The sequence below is a fragment of the Lactuca serriola genome, chromosome 5, assembly GCF_051521515.1.
Source record: "Lactuca serriola cultivar US96UC23 chromosome 5, Lser_US96UC23_V15, whole genome shotgun sequence".
Classification (NCBI taxonomy): Eukaryota; Viridiplantae; Streptophyta; class Magnoliopsida; order Asterales; family Asteraceae; genus Lactuca; species Lactuca serriola.
In genome coordinates, this window is record NC_136412.1 from 274630280 (window position 1) to 274649120 (window position 18841).

At 38.3% G+C, this 18841-nt stretch overlaps 1 protein-coding gene and 1 non-coding gene across 2 annotated transcripts; one reads left to right on the forward strand and one right to left on the reverse strand.

Annotated features, from left to right (window-relative positions):
• Nucleotides 1–12392: 12392 nt before the first annotated feature.
• Nucleotides 12393–12499, reverse strand: LOC145055834 (small nucleolar RNA R71). The gene has a single exon (XR_013685384.1). It is a non-coding gene; the product is annotated as a small nucleolar RNA R71 (small nucleolar RNA).
• A 1009-nt stretch (nt 12500–13508) lies between these two features.
• LOC145050514 (uncharacterized) lies at nt 13509–14135 on the forward strand. Its single transcript, XM_078998750.1, has one exon. It carries the CDS (start codon nt 13509–13511, stop codon nt 14133–14135), a length of 627 nt encoding a protein of 208 aa, XP_078854876.1.
• The last annotated feature ends 4706 nt before the right edge of the window (nt 14136–18841 follow it).

The following is an 18841-nucleotide window of genomic DNA, read 5'->3' on the forward strand; positions in this document are numbered from 1 at the left end:
ATGGGTCCTACCATTGCTTCCAAGTTATTGATCAGCTCACCCCTACCTTTCAATGTACTTTCCATTGATTAAGGTGCTTTGCCCCTATGCAACCTATTGAGAACTCGTAGAACTCATATGCATAATTAAATCAACCGGATTGGCATAGAAACGTCAACATGATAGGTTACAAACCTCAAGTCGTATGCTAGTGTTTAATAGGTTTACTCTTGATTAGTTCTTGAAACTTTTTCAAGAACTTTAGACTCCCACTGACCTCTTGACATATTAGATTCTCTTATCAAGAAATATTTCTTGACAAAAACAAATATCCAAGGGTTAGTGTGTGTCTATATCAAGACAAAAACTACACGCAATTTGGTACGAGTTGGTCTTTGTCTTATTCAAGACATCACGACTTACCAAAATGTGCAAGTGTAAGAACATTCCTACTTAAGATTATGTCACTCAAGTCACAATCTTGGAGTATGACTCTAAGACTTGATTTTGGAATGAAGTACGATACATCTTATTGACTTAACCACTACAACAATTCTCTATTCCTCTTCTTAGCCAAACTAGTGCACTAAGGTATCCTTAGAGGATGAATTGTAATATGGTTCCTACGATTACTAAGACGATCATAAAAACATGATACAAAAGTACTCTCCCTTCTTCTTAGATTGGAGAAACTTTTTTTTTTTATCTTTCTGCCTTCATTGATTCTATTTATTCGTTCTGTCATTCATTGAAACTTTTCAATGATTTAGAATTACACTTAATCTTGTAAGTATAACCACATTTACTAGACTTTTAGTAAATCACGACGAATGATATTATTATTATTTATGGTGGACTTGACTAGTGCACAACATTGTGTGCTAGTTCCTTTAGTCCTTCACTTGACTCACTTACTTATGTGAACAAGGAATTCGTCTTAATTACCTAAGTACCAAGATTTCCATACATCACTCAATACAAGCTGTATGATTCCAAGTTTCTGTCCAATTGAAAATTGGGCAATGGGAATCTTTCCTTACTTAGAAAATTAGGACACTACCATAAATAACATAACTTAGAATCGCATGCATTTCAACATTGCTAATAATACAAACACCAATTTTTCATACATGTCATTGCAAGGATAAATAAATAAGACAAAATCAAAATTTATTTTATTGCAGAAAAATTTGTCCTTACAACGCAACTCAATTGAAAAACTATGTTATTACATTTCTTAGCAATCTATCCTAACTCTAAAGCAGCAGCTCAAAAAATCCGATCTTCGAATCCATGCGATCGAAATCCATTTCTTCACGATCAGATTCAACATGCTTCTTCCTTTAAGCTTCCTCTCTTTTCTTCGATCCTTCAAAACATCAAAATGCAATCTTATCACATGATGCATCAAGAATTAAAAAAAAAAATGGAACTTATAGAGTTAGTTAATGGATTTCACCTAAAGTAGAGTCATACGTCTTGACTCTCCTATGTCTTAGATCTCTCAGGTAGACAGGGCAGTTTCATCTCCAATGCCCATTCTCTTGGCAATAAAAGCAAACTGACTCTTTTGGAATAACACACGGAACTACTTCAGACTTTGCATTATGATCAAACTTTTCGATCATGGCATGCCTTTTGTTGCCATTGCCTATATCCATGGAGGTTTGGAAGGCAGATCCACCAATCAAATTTGCTTCTCCAGTGCGCCAACTCATTGCCGATTCAGCAACAACAAACAAATAGGTGAGATCGATGAGGGTAACGTTGTGGTCTATCATATAGTACTTTCTTATGAACTCACTATATGAGTCAAGAAACGATTGAAGAACCCAATGAACAACCAACTTCTCACAGACAATGACTCCCAACATTCTTAACCTATCAATATGTGACTTCATCTCTAAGACGTGTGCACACACTGACTTTCCTTCTTCATGTTTACTTGCCAAAAGGGCTTGAATGAGCTTGAACTTGAGGGTTAGGGAGAACAATAGGAGGAGGTGGAGGAAGTGAAGCCTGATCTCTCGTTCCTCGATCGAATCATAGAATATCATCTTCATGTGGAAAGCTTGTTCCAAGGGATTTGGGAAGACCATAGTTGTCATACTTTGACATCTACAAAACGGGAGAAAATTCAAGTTAGTTGATTGATTGAGTCCTTAATAAAACACCCACACGAGATATTAAGGCTAGGACCCAACACAATATTCTACAACTTGAAAGAGGGATGTCGTAATCCAAATTGCAGAACATTTGAAGGTAAGTGAATGACAATTCACTAATTTTCCAGCATGAAAAACGAAAAAGAGATTAAGTTTTAAATGTATTGAAAACTCCTAAATCATTTGAGATTCATTGAACTTTTCAATGGCATGTTTAAATCTCGATATGCCCCTCGATTTGTGACTGGGATGTCGAGGATCACAAAACAGGGTGTGAATAACCATGCAAACTTACATGGTGCCCCCAATGTTACAGTCAGCTATTCGATGTGCCAGTTAACCACACACGCTCCACCGAACTATGACAAGCATTGAGTCACCTTTCGCTACCTTTGCTTAGAACCCATTTAGTGTGCCGGTGAACCACACACACTCCACTAACGTCTTAGCAAGGGTACAAAGTGTAATTTCATGGAATTGCATCAAATTCACTTTTGCCTAAAGTAACTAAGATTTGGGAATTTTGTAACACATTTAGTTACTTTATAATTCATTATACTTTTAATGGAAAGGGTTTGCCCTATCCTACCCGTTCAGCTAACGACCCTCCACCAATCAAGGAAGTGATGGGTGAGAGTGGACACCCATTAAATGGCCATTTTATAGGCCATAACTTTATACCCCCCTTCATAAATCGGCTTCGTGAGTGAGGCCTACTAATGGTAAGACTAGCATTTAAGTTATACATATATAATATTAAACCTTTTAATTTTATAAATAGTATAAGGGTGTATTTTACACTTTTAAAATATTATGTGGTCTAATTTAATAAATTACACTTCTAATTTAATTAAATGTAAACCATATCACTATGGATTTATTAACTTTCTTTTAATTATACATTTAATGAACTTAATAAAACCATAAGGGTGTAATTTGAACTTTTTCAAAAAACTAGGGTTTTAGAATTTAACATTTTAAAATTAAAACTTTTAATCAGAAATTTTAATTCCAAAACTTGAGGACAAATTTTGAAACCTTTCAAAAATATTAGGGTTTAACTATTTAAATTTTATAAACTAAAACTTTTAAAGTTCAAACATAAACTATAAAACCTAAAGAGTGTAAATTGAAACTTTTCAAACTTACTAGGTCAAGTATTTGATATAATAATCCTATATTATCCATATTTAACCAAATCTATCAATTTTGATGAAGATAATCATTCCAAACTTAAAAAATCGGATTTAGGCAAGAAAAACGAGTTTTGGTAATTATCCTCAACAAAATCTGGCAGAAAAATTGAAAATCCCGGCAACAGAACAGGAAACTCGTCAAGTTGGGATCTGAACTCGTCGAGTTCACCCAACTCATCGATTTCATATAGAACTCGTTCAGTTCATGCTCCAGACAGCAAAAATTTTCGATTTCCTAATCTTTTATAGTTCATAATTGCATCAATTCATTATACAAATAACCTAGGCTCTGATACCACTGATGGGACATGAGCACTACATCATTCCTATGGTGTACATGAAAAACCTAAAGCTTTGGATCTAGTTTGTCTAATGAACATGCAATGATCATCCAAAGCCATAAACCCTAGATCTAGCATATGAATATCGAAACTAACATGTAAGAACAAATCTAGATGAATACCTCTTACAGAATGGCTTGAATCTTGTGTCTTTTGAGCTTAGAGTCACAAATGTCACTCCTCTAATGGTTTACAAACACCATAAGCTAGAGAATGATGTTGAAAGAGGAGAGGAAAATCAAAACTGTCCAAGATCTCTACCAGAAGACTTAGCCACGTTTTTGGGATCCCTAGGGGTCTATTTATACTTGTGTGGGCTGCTAGGGTTTCAGGAGAAACCCTAATTCTCTACTTAGGCCTTAAGCCACCCATGGAACCTTTCTAGAAGGCCCTTGGACGAAAATCATATGGGCTTCCCATAGATTTCATCCAACCCCCTTCCATTTAGGAATCCATAGCCCACAATGCAATTATCTTATAATTACAATATTAGTCACTAAGTCCAATTAATCTCTTTTAGCCACATAATTAAGTTATTAATTAATTCTTATCCAATATTAATTAAACTCTATGATTTCTCTATTAATATATTATTCATATAATATATTAATAAAGCATAATTAACCTCTTTCTTCATAAATCATCCTATCTAGTTGCTTTGATGAAGGCAACCCAAAAGGACCATGCACAACCGGGTCAAATACTTACCAAATATAGTTACAGGCTTAGACACTAATCCAACAAAGAGTTTGAGACATGTTATGGATTAGTCGAACCTGAACATGAGGCGGCATCAGTGGCTGGATGTAGTCAAGGATTATGACTGTGAGATCCTTTACCATCCGGGTAAAGCAAATGTGGTGGCAGATGCTTTGAGATGCAAGTCAGTTGGGTATTCAGATGGGGTATTATGTATGAGGATATCAGTGGATTCTCTACTTTTGGGATTGATTAAGGAGGGTCAGGCCGACGGTTTCCAGGAAGAGAACTGGAAGACGGAGAGGATCACGGGTGAGAATGCCGGATTTGTGCCAGATAGTCATGGATTGTTGACCCGTTGTGGTGGAGTATAGGTTCCTAAGTCTGGTGGGGTCAGATATATTGTGTTAGAAGAGGCTCATAAGTCTTGCTTTTCTATCTATCCGAGAGTCACACAGATGTATCGGGATCTGAGATTGAGCTATTGGTGGTCATGTATGAAGAGGGAGATCACATGGTATGTGGAGAGTTGCATGAACTCTAGGATGGTCAAGGATGAGCATCAGAGGCCGCATGGAAAGCTACAACATCTGGAGGTTCCGATGTGGAAATGAGAGCAGATTTCGATGGATTTAATCACCAAGTTGCTGAAGACAGCAATGGGATTCGACGTTGTTTGGGTCATTATGGATCGATTGACCAAGAGTGCTCACTTCTTGGCAATTCAGGAGAGTTCTTTGGCTAAGAATTTGGCCAATGTTTATATCGAGATCGTTACTCACCATGGGGTTCTAGTCCCCATTGTTCCAGATCGTGATGTTCGGTTCACCTCCCGTTTTTTACAGAAGTTCCATGAGGAACTCGACACGAAGTTGCACTTCAACACAACTTATCATCCGCGGACCGATGGCTAGAGTCAGCGGACGATACAAAACCTTGAGGATATTTTTTGGGCCTGTGTTATCGATTTTGGTTGGAGTTGGGACTCCTACCTACCTCTTGAGGAGTTCTCCTATAACAACAATTTTCACTCCAACATTGGTACTCCGTCCTTCGAGCTCTTTTATGGTCGGAGATGTCATACCCCGGTTTGTTGGGGAAAGGTTAGTCATAGGGTTTTGGGACGAACTAAGGTGGTCCTCCAGACTATGGATATGATTCAGTAGATCAGGAAGAGATTGCAAACTACTCAGAGTTCGCAGAAGAGCTATGCCGATCGACGCCGATCCGAGTTGGAGTTCCAGGTCGGTGACATGGTGTTATTGAAGGTCTCACCTTCGAAAGGTGTGATCTGCTTTAGGAAGATAGGGAAATTGGGCCCTGATATATTGTTCCCTTTCGGGTTATTTTCAGGGTTGGCAAGGTTGCTTACATATTGGATCTTCCTAAGGATCTCAGTCAGATTCACAACACTTTCCACGTTTTGCAATTGCGAAAGTGCATATTGAATGAGGATGTGGTAGTTTCCTTGGTTGATATTCAGGTTGATGAGCGCCTAAACTATGTTGAGAGGCCCATAACTATTATGGAAAGAAGAGTGAAGCTTTTGCGCAACAAGGAAGTACCTTTGGTAGATGTACGATGGCAACAACGGAAGGGCTCCGAGTGGACATGGGAGTCGAAGGATGAGATGTGGGAGCGTTACCTGAATTTTTTTGTTGAAGCAGACTTCAAGGACGAAGACTATTTCAACTGGGGGAGAGTTGTAACATCCCGAATTTCGGGTATTTTCTATTTCATCCCTTGGTTTAAATTATAAGTAAGTTTGATCCCTAAGTCCAAGAATTATGCCTTGAAGCCCTAGTGGCATTTTGGTAATTGAGATGGAGGAGTACGCTAAGTGTACATGTGTGTATGCTGGGCGTACACTCACGTACGTTGGGCGTACTCACGTCAGAGGGAACCCCTAAATTTTAGGGTGTGAAGGGTATTTAAGCAACATGTTGGCTCATTTCCTTTCCACACTTCAGCCTCCACTCCCTTGGAACATATTTTACAAACCCTAATCTTTGAGAGTGCTTTGTGAGCTCAAGTGTGTTCTTTTGGTTTGTTCTTGGTGATTTAGAGGAGATCGAAGTGCATCAAGAAGCTTAGAAACTTGAAGCAAGGTTTGGATTTGGGAGTTTGGCTTCTTTCTCCATCATCTAAAGGTATAAAGTTCATACCTTTAGGGTTTAACTGATAGATATCTTGTTGGGTTCTTTTTATGCTTCTTCTTGGTCTCAAATGCTCCATCTTGAGCATGGCATGATCTGGATGTTTTGAGTCATCCTTTCGGACCCTTGGAGGGGTCCTTAATCATAAAATGAGGTCCCAAAGGCTAAAAGTGTCCCACGAATTTGTTATAAGGGTCTTAATGGATTAAGACCTTGTATTAAGAACTTTTGGACATGTAAAGTCATAAAGTTTGAGACTTTATGACTCTAGGGTGAATTTGGACCATGGATTTGAAGTTTGGGCTTAAGTGCTTAAGCCATTAAGCACAAAATGGGACTTTTGGATCTACGAGGGTACGCCCCATGTAATGAGGAGTACGTCCTGCGTACTCGGTCAACCATCCTGATTTGGGTCAATGCGAGGCTCGGTGTACACCTTGCGTACCGAAGGAGTACACCCCGCACACGCTTTCTGTTGGATTTTAGATTTTGGGCTTCAAGTTTTGGGCCACCTTTTGGGCTTGAATACTTGGGCCCTTATTGGTCCATCTGATCAGGAATATTTTGGGCCAAGTGAAGTGTTGGACCTTGGAGTAAGGCCTAATTAGGAGTTGGTCCCAATTTGGAAAATTGGGCCAATTATGGGCCTTGTGTGATTATTTGTTGTTGGTCCTTTTTGGATCAAGATTTGGGCATAGATCTTTGTCCATCTAGGGAAAGGGTAAAAATGGTCATATACCCTAAGTATTGTATGTTAGTCAGGAATGGTAATCTAATTATTAATTGGATGTTTATTTTGTTGTGTTAGTGCGGATATTTAGTGAGCTATCAGCCGGAGACCTTTAGTATGATCCAAAAGTATGAGGTGAGTTGTCCTCACTATACTCTCGGGTTGAAGGCAACAATGCTGAACCTTTGGATTGTTATCCTGATTTATCATATGCTTGCTATGTCGTAGTGATCTGTTAGATCGATATCCTGGTAGATAGGATGTTCTTTGCTGTAGTGATCTGTAAGATCTGTATGACTGCTTGTTATTCTAGCTATGTTTTGATTATGTTATATGTGGATATGTGATGGTGGGTTGGGTTGAGGCGGTCGTGTTGTGTGTAGAAGGCCAACATATCTAGGGCGGCCCAGATAGACTGAAGGCCTGTGAAGCGGACCAGTCAGGTTGACGGCCTAGAGAACGATCCGGACAGGCTGAAGGCCCGTTGCGGCGGTCCAGACATGCTGAAGGTTGTGTTTGTATGTTGTTGTGATATCTATGTTTATGTGTTGTGGTGGTATTCTGTGGAAACTCACTAATCATTGGGATTACAGTTTTGGGTTATTTTTTAGGTACCTCAGATGATCATGGGAAGGCAAAGGCTTGATCGTGCACCTCCTCATGTTATGTTTTGTGGTTTTAGGAAAACTCTGATGTCAAACATATTTTGAAAAGTGTAATGTAAACAATTATGATTTTGGTTGGCTTGAAAAAGTTTAATTTTTTATGAAATTTTATGAATTTTACAAGTTGGTATCAGAGCCTTGGTTTGAGCGAATTGGAGGAACACTCGTGTGAATCCAATCTCAAACTAGGGAAAAGGTATATATGTAATGCATATTTCTTATACTTTTAGCTATAAATATGTTTAATATGGAACAAATGGTACTTAATATGTTTAAATTATGTTTTGTAGCTATGACGACTTGCTCGAGACAAAAAAGGAAGCATACAAAGAACTGGAAGCAGGAAAAGGTAGCTCAAATGAAGAAAATAAGAAAGAATAATGAAGACCACATCATGGTAGGTTAACTGCGACGTGTATAATTAAAGAATCTCGACCCTGATGTTGACGTGGCAAACAAGGGAAAAACTCAAATACCACGTCGTGGTGGCGATCTACCATGACGAGGTGGCCAGATTCCCACAAATATAAAATCCCAAACATTTGCTTGAAATTGGGGAGATGCATTCGATTATATGAGGTTATTTGCGAATAATAAACCCTGAGAAACCTAGAATCAATCGAAATTCAAGAGACCTCAAAGTTTGAAGAGGATTTAGAAGATATTCAACATTGATCTAGTTGGTTTGTTGTTTGAACTTATGTCTAGCTTATTTTACTTAGATCTAATGTCTTTTTACGCTACAATGAGAGGCTAATCACCTTTTAATTCTATTTGGTGAAGAATAGCTTGATACTTATGTGTTGATATCAATTTGTGGATGATTATTATTGATTACTTGTGTTTGATATATATAAACCCTAACATGTTTTAGTTCTAGTTTATATTTCTCATAAATCAGATTTTGTGTGTTAATTGACCATATCAATTGCATGAATCTTTCTCCTAATTGTTTATGACAATTAAATAGTTACAACTACGATTAATCACATCCTAGTTAAAAGTAATTAAAGCAAGTAACTTTAACTGTGTTAGAGAGCATGATTAATATTAATTTATGCTTGGTTGCTTAACTTGACCATGGAAGAGTAAGTAATATCAATCATACACTAATTGTGCTATTATCAATTTAGTGTTTAATTTGAGCATGACCATTTCCTTGTCATTAATAAGTTTATAGGTCTAGTAATTTGACCATAAGAGCTAGATAATTTGTAATCTATATAATCTATCCACTAGAAATCAACCATAGGAGAAAGTGAAAACCGATCTAGAAAAAAATATTCTTTTAATTCTTGTAGTTGATTTGTTTTCGTTGCTTGCTAGTTTGCTAACTGATGTTAAGTTATTCTGATCTTGAAAAATTAGTAATATAACACCCTGTTCTGAATCGTTACCCATTTGGGTGTGGGTGGTTCGGGCATTCGGATTTGGTTTTGGTGCCAAGGGGTATTTTGGTAAATTGGCAGCGAGCTTTTATGGAAATTGGATTTTGTTTTTGGGGAAATTTATGTCATGTATGAGTTGATAATAGTGTAGAGCTTCTCGATATCTGCTCATGGATATAAGGATGGTCGGAATCGGAGTTGTATCAAAGAAGTTATGGCCTTCAGAATGAATTAGGGTTTGAGGGAAAACCTTAGTATGTGGGGAGTACCAATGGAGTACGTAGGGGTACTTATGCAGAGGGTGTTACACCATGTGTAATGACGAGTATATGTAGTGTAACGCGAAGCTGAGATTGAGGTGCGAGACCTCGTACGCTGGACGTACGAGGAGTACGTTGCGCGTACGAGGGTTAGTATGAAACCCTAATTTTTAGGGATGTAACATATATAAGCTTTATGATAGTCAATTTTATGGTGTTCTTAAGCTCTTAGAAGGTTTTTAGTGCACATTTTGCCCTTAGGAAGGAAAGAAAATAAGCTTGAAGTTGTTTTTCTTAATGAAAAGGCTTTGGATCCAGAATCATCAGCTTGTGGGGAAGCTTTTTGAGGTAACAAGTTTGCATATTGGCTTGTGTATGATTAGATCTCTTCATGACTAGTTGATTATGATTTTGGTCTTCTTTTTGGGTTTATGGATGAGTTTGGTTGCTTATGGGTTTTTCCTTTCAGATGTGAGTTTGTTTTGGTATCCTTGAGCATAAAGGTGCAAGCTTTATGTGTATGTTGGTATCACCCATGTATTAAGTCAACCATTAATTCCCTTTTAAGCTGAAGAGCTTCTTTTATCCATGTATGAACATAAAGTTGGCAACTTTACATGGTATTCCATCACAAGGACATCAAATATGTATTTTGGAGCTTTGTCTTATTAGATTAAGTGAAAAATCAAGTTTGGGATGATTAGGGTGAGTATGTTGGGCGTATAAGTAGGTATGCTTAGAGTACAAGCCTCCAAGCGAGTACGCTGCATGTACGTGCCTGTACGCCCTGCGTACTCGGTCTGAATGGGATTTGTGTATTTGTGCTTCGGTTTAGGCTTCATTCTGGGCTTGGATTGCTTGGGGCTTTGTTGGGCCACCTATAAACAAGTGTTTGGATTGGTGAAAATTTTATGGGCTTTAGGGTAAGGCCCATGTAAATGTTTGGGACCAATTTGGAAAATTGGGCCATAAGTGGGCTTTGGTTGATTATTGGTTTGTGGGCCTTATGATTAGGAGTTTGGGCCTTAGTCTTGGACCAAAATAGGTGAGGGGTAAAATGGTCTTTTTACCCTGTATATGGATTATTGGATTAGGTTTGGAACCTAATGGTTAATTGGGTGTTATTTGTTTGATTATGCGGGGATTTTAGCGGATCTGCAGTAAGAGAGTTTTTGGGTTACAGCTGTCTGAGGTGAGTCTTGTCACTATATCCATGGGTCGAACCCACCAATGTCGGCGTATTACTTGTTATGTAGAATTCTAGTTGTCTCTATGATACTTACATTAAAGACCATGGGGTTATCCCATGACACTTGGATATCATACCATGGGGGGAGCCCATGACATTCCAGGTAACGATCATAGGGGGAGCGCATGACACTTGGATATAAAACCATGCGGGGAGCACATGACATTCCAGGTAAAGACCATGGGGGAGCCCGTGGAAACTATATGTATGTCGCATGATATTTGGTGTTCGTATGTTATATGGTATTTTGGGGAACTCACTAAGCTTTATGCTTATGGTTTTCAGTTTATGTTTCAGGTACTCTGGTTTTCAAACGGAAGGGCTCGGGATGATTGCAGAGCACACATCACATGTTTCCGCATCCTATGAATTACTCTGATTTGATGATCTTTTGCTAAATCTTGGTTACCTTGGTTTATAGGAAAGATATGTATTAACGATTTATTAATCTAAAAACAAAAAAAAATATTATGTCATGATTTTCGGGATGTTACAAGTAAAAACCCCCAAATCAAAGTTTGTTTTATAGTTTAATTAGAAGTAGTTGATATATTAAATGGAATTCTATTCCCTATGATCGACACCCGACCTACTAGAGCTACACTATAAATTAACTAGGTATACTTCCTATAAGTGTATAGATAGTAAAAGTTTGTTAGGTTATAAATTTAAAACTAGATAAGTACTTTTGCAAGCATCAAGTTTTTGGCGCCGTTGCCGGGGAATGGTTTATTTGAAATAGATTTTAATTGCTTTTGATTATTCGATCCTTTTTATGGGGTAAAAAACACAAAAAGTTATTATGGTTTCATTTGTCTTAGTTGTTTTTCTTTCTGAGACGCAACCACGTCGTGGTTGTCTTCACCACATCGTGGTATGACTTCAGTTAATTATTAGTTTAGTGATTTTTATTCCTTTTACATGTTTTTGTTTTGTTTTTGTTTTATTTCAGTGATATATGACGCGAGGATCTAAAAAACACCTATTATTCCTCCACTAGAAGATCCATAATTGACTTTCCACAAGAAGAAAGACAAGAAGGATGAATCGAGCAATATTTTCAAAACCAACAAATTAGAAATTTTTAAAAGGACGTTGGATAAGAAGGGAATCATATTTGAACCAGAATCATCTTCCGAAGAAAGTTCAGATGACTTAGAGCTGAAAATATAAGAAGACAAGGTGACAGATATTGCGAGAATGACGATGGGAAACTATAAGAAACGGATCCGAGAGAATAATGGACCAGGTTTAGCTCCACCCGAAATACCACCTATGAGAAGTTTTGAGCTCATAGGACACATTCTATCCATGCTAAAGGACATACCTTTCATTGGGAAAGCGTATGAAGATGCTTTTAAGCACATTGATGAGGTCAAAGACATTGCCAATTATTTTCAAGTTCTTAATTTGCCAAGAGAACCGTGCTACCAAGGATACTTTCGGTCACTTTTACCGGTGAAGCAAAAGTTTGGTTGAAATATCTTGCACCTGATCCGTAAATATTTGGGACAACCTTTGTGAAGCTTTTATTGAAAAATTTAGTCCACCTTCCAAGATCTCAAAGCTCAAAAAGAAGATAGCTAATTTTCAACAAGAGGTTGGAGAGTCTCTATATGAAGCATGGGAGGAGTACAAAGGATTGCTTAGAAGTTGCCCTCAACATGATTTGAATGTCCAACAAGAAGTGTCTATTTTCTATGATGGGGTAAATGTCACAACTAGATAACTTCTTGACTCCCAAGGGCCAATGACGAAGAAGGAGCCAACTGCTATCAAAGAGTTAATTGAAGAGTTTGCAAAGCACTCACGAGAGTACCATAATCCAAAAGAGGATGTTACTAGAGGAAAAGGGGATGGAGGAAATGATAAATTGGTTACAATCATAGCTAAACTCGACTCTATGGATTGGCGAATGAAAAAGTTAGATCAATCCATTCATGCCATAAGAGTTGGTTGTGATAATTGTAGTGGCCCACATTTGACCAAGGATTGTGACTTAGATGAAAATGGGAATCGCAAGGCACAAGTGTTTTACTTGAGTGGTGACAAGTATGATGAAGATAGGAGGAAGCCTAAGAAGGAATGGTTGCCCTATGAAGAGTACAAGAAACATAAAAATGAGAAGTATAGACAAAACGTTCGGGGTTTCTACCAAAAAGAGCAACCACAAACCAAAAGGAAGATAGATTTTGAGTCGGTACTTCAAAGAATTATGGAAGCATCTGAAAAGAGACATGATACAACTGATGCTAATGTACGAAATCATCAAGCTTCCATAAAAAAACATAGAGACACAACTTGGGTAACTTAGTACACATGTCAATGAAAGACTACCACCTCGAAATCAAGACCCAAAAGCACAACCTCATGTAATAGCAATCTACAATGAAAAAGAGGTTCATTCTGAGCCATTTGTGACCCATGAAGAAGCTACAATGCAACCCAAGTCGATTTTGGAAGAAGACAAGCTTGTAGCCAAAAGAGCAAACATTGGTATGTTCTCTGATGATTCACCACGTAGTGGTCCCGAGCTAAAGGAAGCTTTGATCTTCTTAATTTGTTTCAGCCTCCATTACCATTCCCATTTCGCGCAATCAAGCATTCTATGGAACCCAAACAAAGAAAATTCATGGAACAAGTACTCACACTCTCAATCAACGACTCATTCCTCAAATCGATGGCTAAACTTCCCAAGTTCGCAAAAGATGTAATGAGCAATAGAAAGGAGTTGGAAAAGGCCTCGATAATAGTTCTAAATGAGTTGTGCTCAACTACAATTATCAAGGGATTACCAATCAAGATGGGAGATCTAGGACAACTCACATTGCCTTGTGAATTTGGAAACATGACTTCTATTAATGCTCTAGCCGACTTGGGGGCTAGAATTAATCTCATGCCATACTCTTTCTATCAAAAGCTCAAATTACCAAAGTTCCAAGATACAAGAATGACCATTCGAATGTCGGATCACTCGACCACATACCCACAAGGTATAATCGAAGACTTACTTGTTAAAGTGGGAAAATTTGTTTTTCTGGTCGACTGTGTGGTTCTAGACACGAAGGAGGATGAATACCTTCCCATTGTTTTGGGAAGACCATTTTTGAGTACCGCAAGAGTATTTGTAGACATTCATGACTCGAAGATCACACTTTGTGTGGATGATGATGCTATTACCTTTGAGATGAGTCATAGAGGGAATCATGAAGAGCCTAAAGATGAAGTGTCAAAGATGGATTCCATGGAAGTAGATTGCGATGAGGTAGTTGCAATTAAGATGATGATGGAAAAACTTAAGGTTTAGAAGGATCCCAATATTGAAAAAGTCAAGCGTTTAAATCCAAGGGACTCAATTACCATGATATTTGAGGTGATTTCATTTACTACACCCAACTTTCAAGGGGAAGAAGAAGTTGATGAAAAATATTAAGACGTGTATGAAGAAGTGGAAATAATTGAAGAAGATATGGGTGGGAAATTGAAAGAGCCAACTTTAGTCAAGATGGAGGTAGAAGAGGAAGGTCCTAAGGAAGAAAACAAAAGGGTGAACAAGGAAAAGAGGAAAGGTAAAGGGGTGAAGCACAAGTGTGATGAAGATGCCAACAAGAAAAAGAAGGAGAATTCAAAGAAAGCTTAAAAGAGAAGAGTTCAAGATTACAAGCGGAAATCGAAGGAGAAAGAGGAGATCCCACTCCTAAGTTCAACAACGTAGAGTGGGAATGAGTCCAGCTCATGACTTCTCAAAAATAAGTGCTTCTCGGAAGGCAACCCAATTTTTACAGTTTTCATTTTATTTTTCTTTTGATTTGTTTTTTGTTTTATTTTATTTTGGTTTAGTTTTTATTTTTAGTCTAACCAATTGATCATGTGTTTTCTCTAGTCTTCAAAATTTGTTTTGTAGTTGTAGAAAGAAAATGATGTGAAGCAATTAAGGAGCTAAATGGATGACGAAGTCGTGCAATTTTGAAGATCAAAATCAAAGACCATGTGCTTAGATAAGTGTAGGGTTCCCACTTAATGAATAAAAGTGAATTTTGAAGGATATTTACTGAAAAAAAAAAGATGATTGGGAATAGTCTTACACGTTACAAAGAGTCGATGCCTTTTTATTGATCTTTAAAGACAACTAGAGAAGGAATCACGACGTAGACATCATCAATACATTGTGGAAAAGTTTTAATCGTGATTGTATTCAACTACACCACGTCGTGGCAATTTTATTTTGATCGACCATTCACGAATTCCAGCTTTACTGTAACGTCCCAAAATTCAAAACCAAATTTTTTTGTTTTCAGATTAAATAAAACATCAACAAAATGTGTTTATCAAAACCAAAGGGAAATCATAATGTATTCATGATCATCCAAAACACATCAGGTTCAAATAAGTGAAAAGTCATGGTGTGTGCGATGCGATCATCTCGAGCTCTTCCCCTTCGATCGGGAAGTACCTGAAACATAAACTCAAAATTGTAAGAACGAAGCTTAGTGAGTTCCCCAAAATACCTTATACCATACATATACGCCAGCTCAAGGCTGTGCCAGGTCTATTTCACCCCTGAGTCTATTTCAACTCATATGTCATCACAAGACTGTATCGAGTCTATTTCACCCCCAAATCTATTTTACCCCACAGGCACATAGGAATACCACATACAACAGGAGTCACAAAGAATACAAGCACATAACATATCCTAGTGTCCTAACGTATAGTGAGCAAAGTTACCTCAATTTGTTGTCCGTCAAAAAGATGATTGGGTTGCTGAACAGGAGAATCCCCGCACTAACCAATCAAATAAAAACCCAATTAATAATTGGGCCATAAACCATAATCGGGAATCTAGTTCATTTGACTCCCAGGGTAAAATACCATTTTACCCTTTCCTTACTTGCCCCGATATCCAAGGCCCAAACTCAACGGCACTAAAAGCCCAATAGTGGCCCAATTCCTAAAGGACACCTAAAGCCCAAAATAGGCCCAAATCCAAGAAGGCCCAAAGCCTAACAATGACCCAAATTCAGAAATGCTAGGGGCCCAACAAAGCCCAAAACCCTAATAGTTCAAATATGGCCCAAACCACAAAGCCCATGACCAGGCCTAGTACACTGCGTGTACCCGAAGTACGCCCGACGTACTGGGTGGCTTGCCTGATCGGGGACTCGAACGCGTATGCTTGCGTATGCCCATCGTACGAACCCATTAAGCACTTTTTCCAGTAAGCACTTAATGCTTACAACCAGACGTCCAAACTTCAAATACAAGCCTTGGTAAACGTCTCAATCCATAAAGTTACTAACTTAGACCCTTTGTATGGCTCAAAAGAACTCAAACTCTAGATATAGCATCCTACTTTCACCAAATGGACATAAACACATGCATGGTTGATCCTCAACCATCAATATGCTAACTTTAAGGACTAAGGACCTTAGAAACATCAAGAGAAGCAACTCCTAACTTCTGGAGTGGAAGAATCCCACTAGATATCATTTATGGGACTAAAAAGTGAACACAACTCCATAGTAACTAGATCTAAGCATACAATGAGCAAGTTCCAATCTTTACACCTCAATGAAGATGGAAATGATGAGTGGAATCTGGATCTACAAGCTCTCCCTTGATCAAAGCTCCTTCTTCAAGCTTCTTCTACCTCAAAGTTCACTAACACACACCGAAACACACATAAAGAGGCCAAATCTTCTCTAGATGGGTTAGGGCTTTGAAAAGAGGCTTAAAGGGTAATGGAGGCTGAGAAATGAGAGGATCATCAGTCATAATGATGCTTAAATAGGGTCTAAACCCTAAAAATTAGGGTTTATCCTTGGATGACGTACGACCAACGTACGCACGCCCCTCTTACAGTTTCACTTCACACCTATTGGGACCAAATTTGAAAATTATTTACACACTAAGGGTCAAAATGAAAAGTACCTTGAATCGGGTGTTACAATTCTTCCCCACTTGAATTAGACTTCTTCCTCGAAGTCCGTTGCCGCAAATAACTCTAGGTGTTGCTCCCTCATCTCGTCCTCAGGCTCTTACTTCCATTTAGAACCCTTTCAGTGCTATCACCGCACCTTTGCCAAATCCGCTACCTTGTTTCGTTTAGAGTCTTCATCCTCCTGTCAAGATCGCCACTGGTCTCTTTATATATTTTAGGGGATCATCCACCTAAATTTCCTTAAATGGAACCACTGCGGAATCATCAAGCAAGCACTTCTATGGCTGAGAGACATGAAAATTGTTATGAATCTTACTGAGGTCCTTCGGCAGATCCAAACAATACGCCACCCTACCCACCAGGGATAAAACCCTGAAAGGACCAATAAATATGGGGCCCAAATTACCCCGCTTCCTGAATCATATGACACATTTCCAAGGTGACACCTTCAGGAGTACCATATCTCCAACCTAAAATTCCAAGTCTGACCAACGTTTTTCTGTATAGCTCTTCTGTCAACTCCGTGTTGTCTGAAGTCTGCTGCAGACCTACTAAATTAATTCCATCATCTTGAGTATCACCACAGTACTCTCCATGACCCATTGACCGACCCCTCCCCAACATATCGGGGTCCTACACTTCCTCCCGTAAAGCATCTCAAAAGGAGTTCGATCAATGTTGTCGTGATAATTGTTGTAATACAAAAATTCTGCCAAAGGAATATAAGAATGTAGACATTGCCCAACTTCTCCAACAAAATGCTCTCCTGAATCGAAATGAAATACGTGCTCTTGGTCAATCGATCCACGATGACCCATATCGAATCCACCCTACGCGCCGTCCGTGATAAATTTTTGATGAGATCCATCGTAATCTCTTCCCATTTCCAAATGGTAACTCCCAATGTATCCATTTTTCCGTGAGGTCACTGATGCTTGGCCTTGATTTTCCTGCAAGTCAAGAACCTCTCCACATACTAGACCATATTTCACTTCATGAATGGCCACTAATAGTCGAGACGGAGATATCTATACATCTTTTTTGCTTCGGGATGAATAAAGAATCTCAACTTGTGCGCCTCCTCCATCAAAACCTGATGCACACCACCCCAATATGGAACCATACCCATCGATGAAGGGTCAATAACCCCCGACTATCATAATCAAAAGAAATCCATTTGACCCACTATACACTCACTCTTCCCGTTTCTCTGTTTCATCAACATAACATTGTCTGCCCTAACAACATCCCTATCTAGAGTAATGTTATTTAGTTGTAGCTCTAGACTATCTATTCAACTTCTCTTATACTCCAAATGTTTTTGAGTATCTAGCAACAATTTTTTTGATCTTTCAGCTTGGTACTAACAGAAATTAGCATGTCATTAATATAAGAGAAAGTATCATCAAAATCAGATCAAACAGTAAGATAAGAACTTGAAGGAATGTTAAACGATTCAATAAGAAAACGTAGCTACGATGTCATAGGAGATTTGTTTACTCCTGTTGAAACGAAGCATTTCCAGTAATATTCTCCTCTTCAGAACCGCCCTCTATGAAACATGCATACATTACGCCATGGGTGGGGTTTCTCATTTCTTCATCGTCAAAACCAGATGACCAAATCTGGTAGGTTCCATCTCCTTCAACTCCTCCCTTCACAACTAGAGACAACCCTTTTATCTTAGCTCTCATTACTTCTAACCTCTAAACATAATATGCCTCATCTTTAACTCTTTATTTATTCTCCTCTCTCTTTCTCAGCGTGCAATCTACTGCCAGATGGTTCGCAACATTACAGTAATTGCAATCGAAACCAAAATTTCCCTTCAATGTCTTTTCAGCCTTCTCAACAACAATCTTGCTCTCTTTATTCTCTTCCTTCACTTGCACTCCCGTTCCTTTCCCCGACAATGTATTACCCTTGAACTCATTGTTAGTTTTGTATTTTTGATTGAATGGCTTCTTAAAAAACTTTTTCACTTTGTTGTTGGAGTAATAAGCGACAACCTCATCTTCCGAGTTCATCAAGAATTCTTCATCTTTAGAATCAACCAACTTAGCAACTTCGAT

Excerpts from the sequence above, each read along its gene's own strand:
- LOC145050514 (XM_078998750.1), top strand. The coding sequence starts at position 13,509 with ATGGCTAAACTTCCCAAGTTCGCAAAAGATGTAATGAGCAATAGAAAG.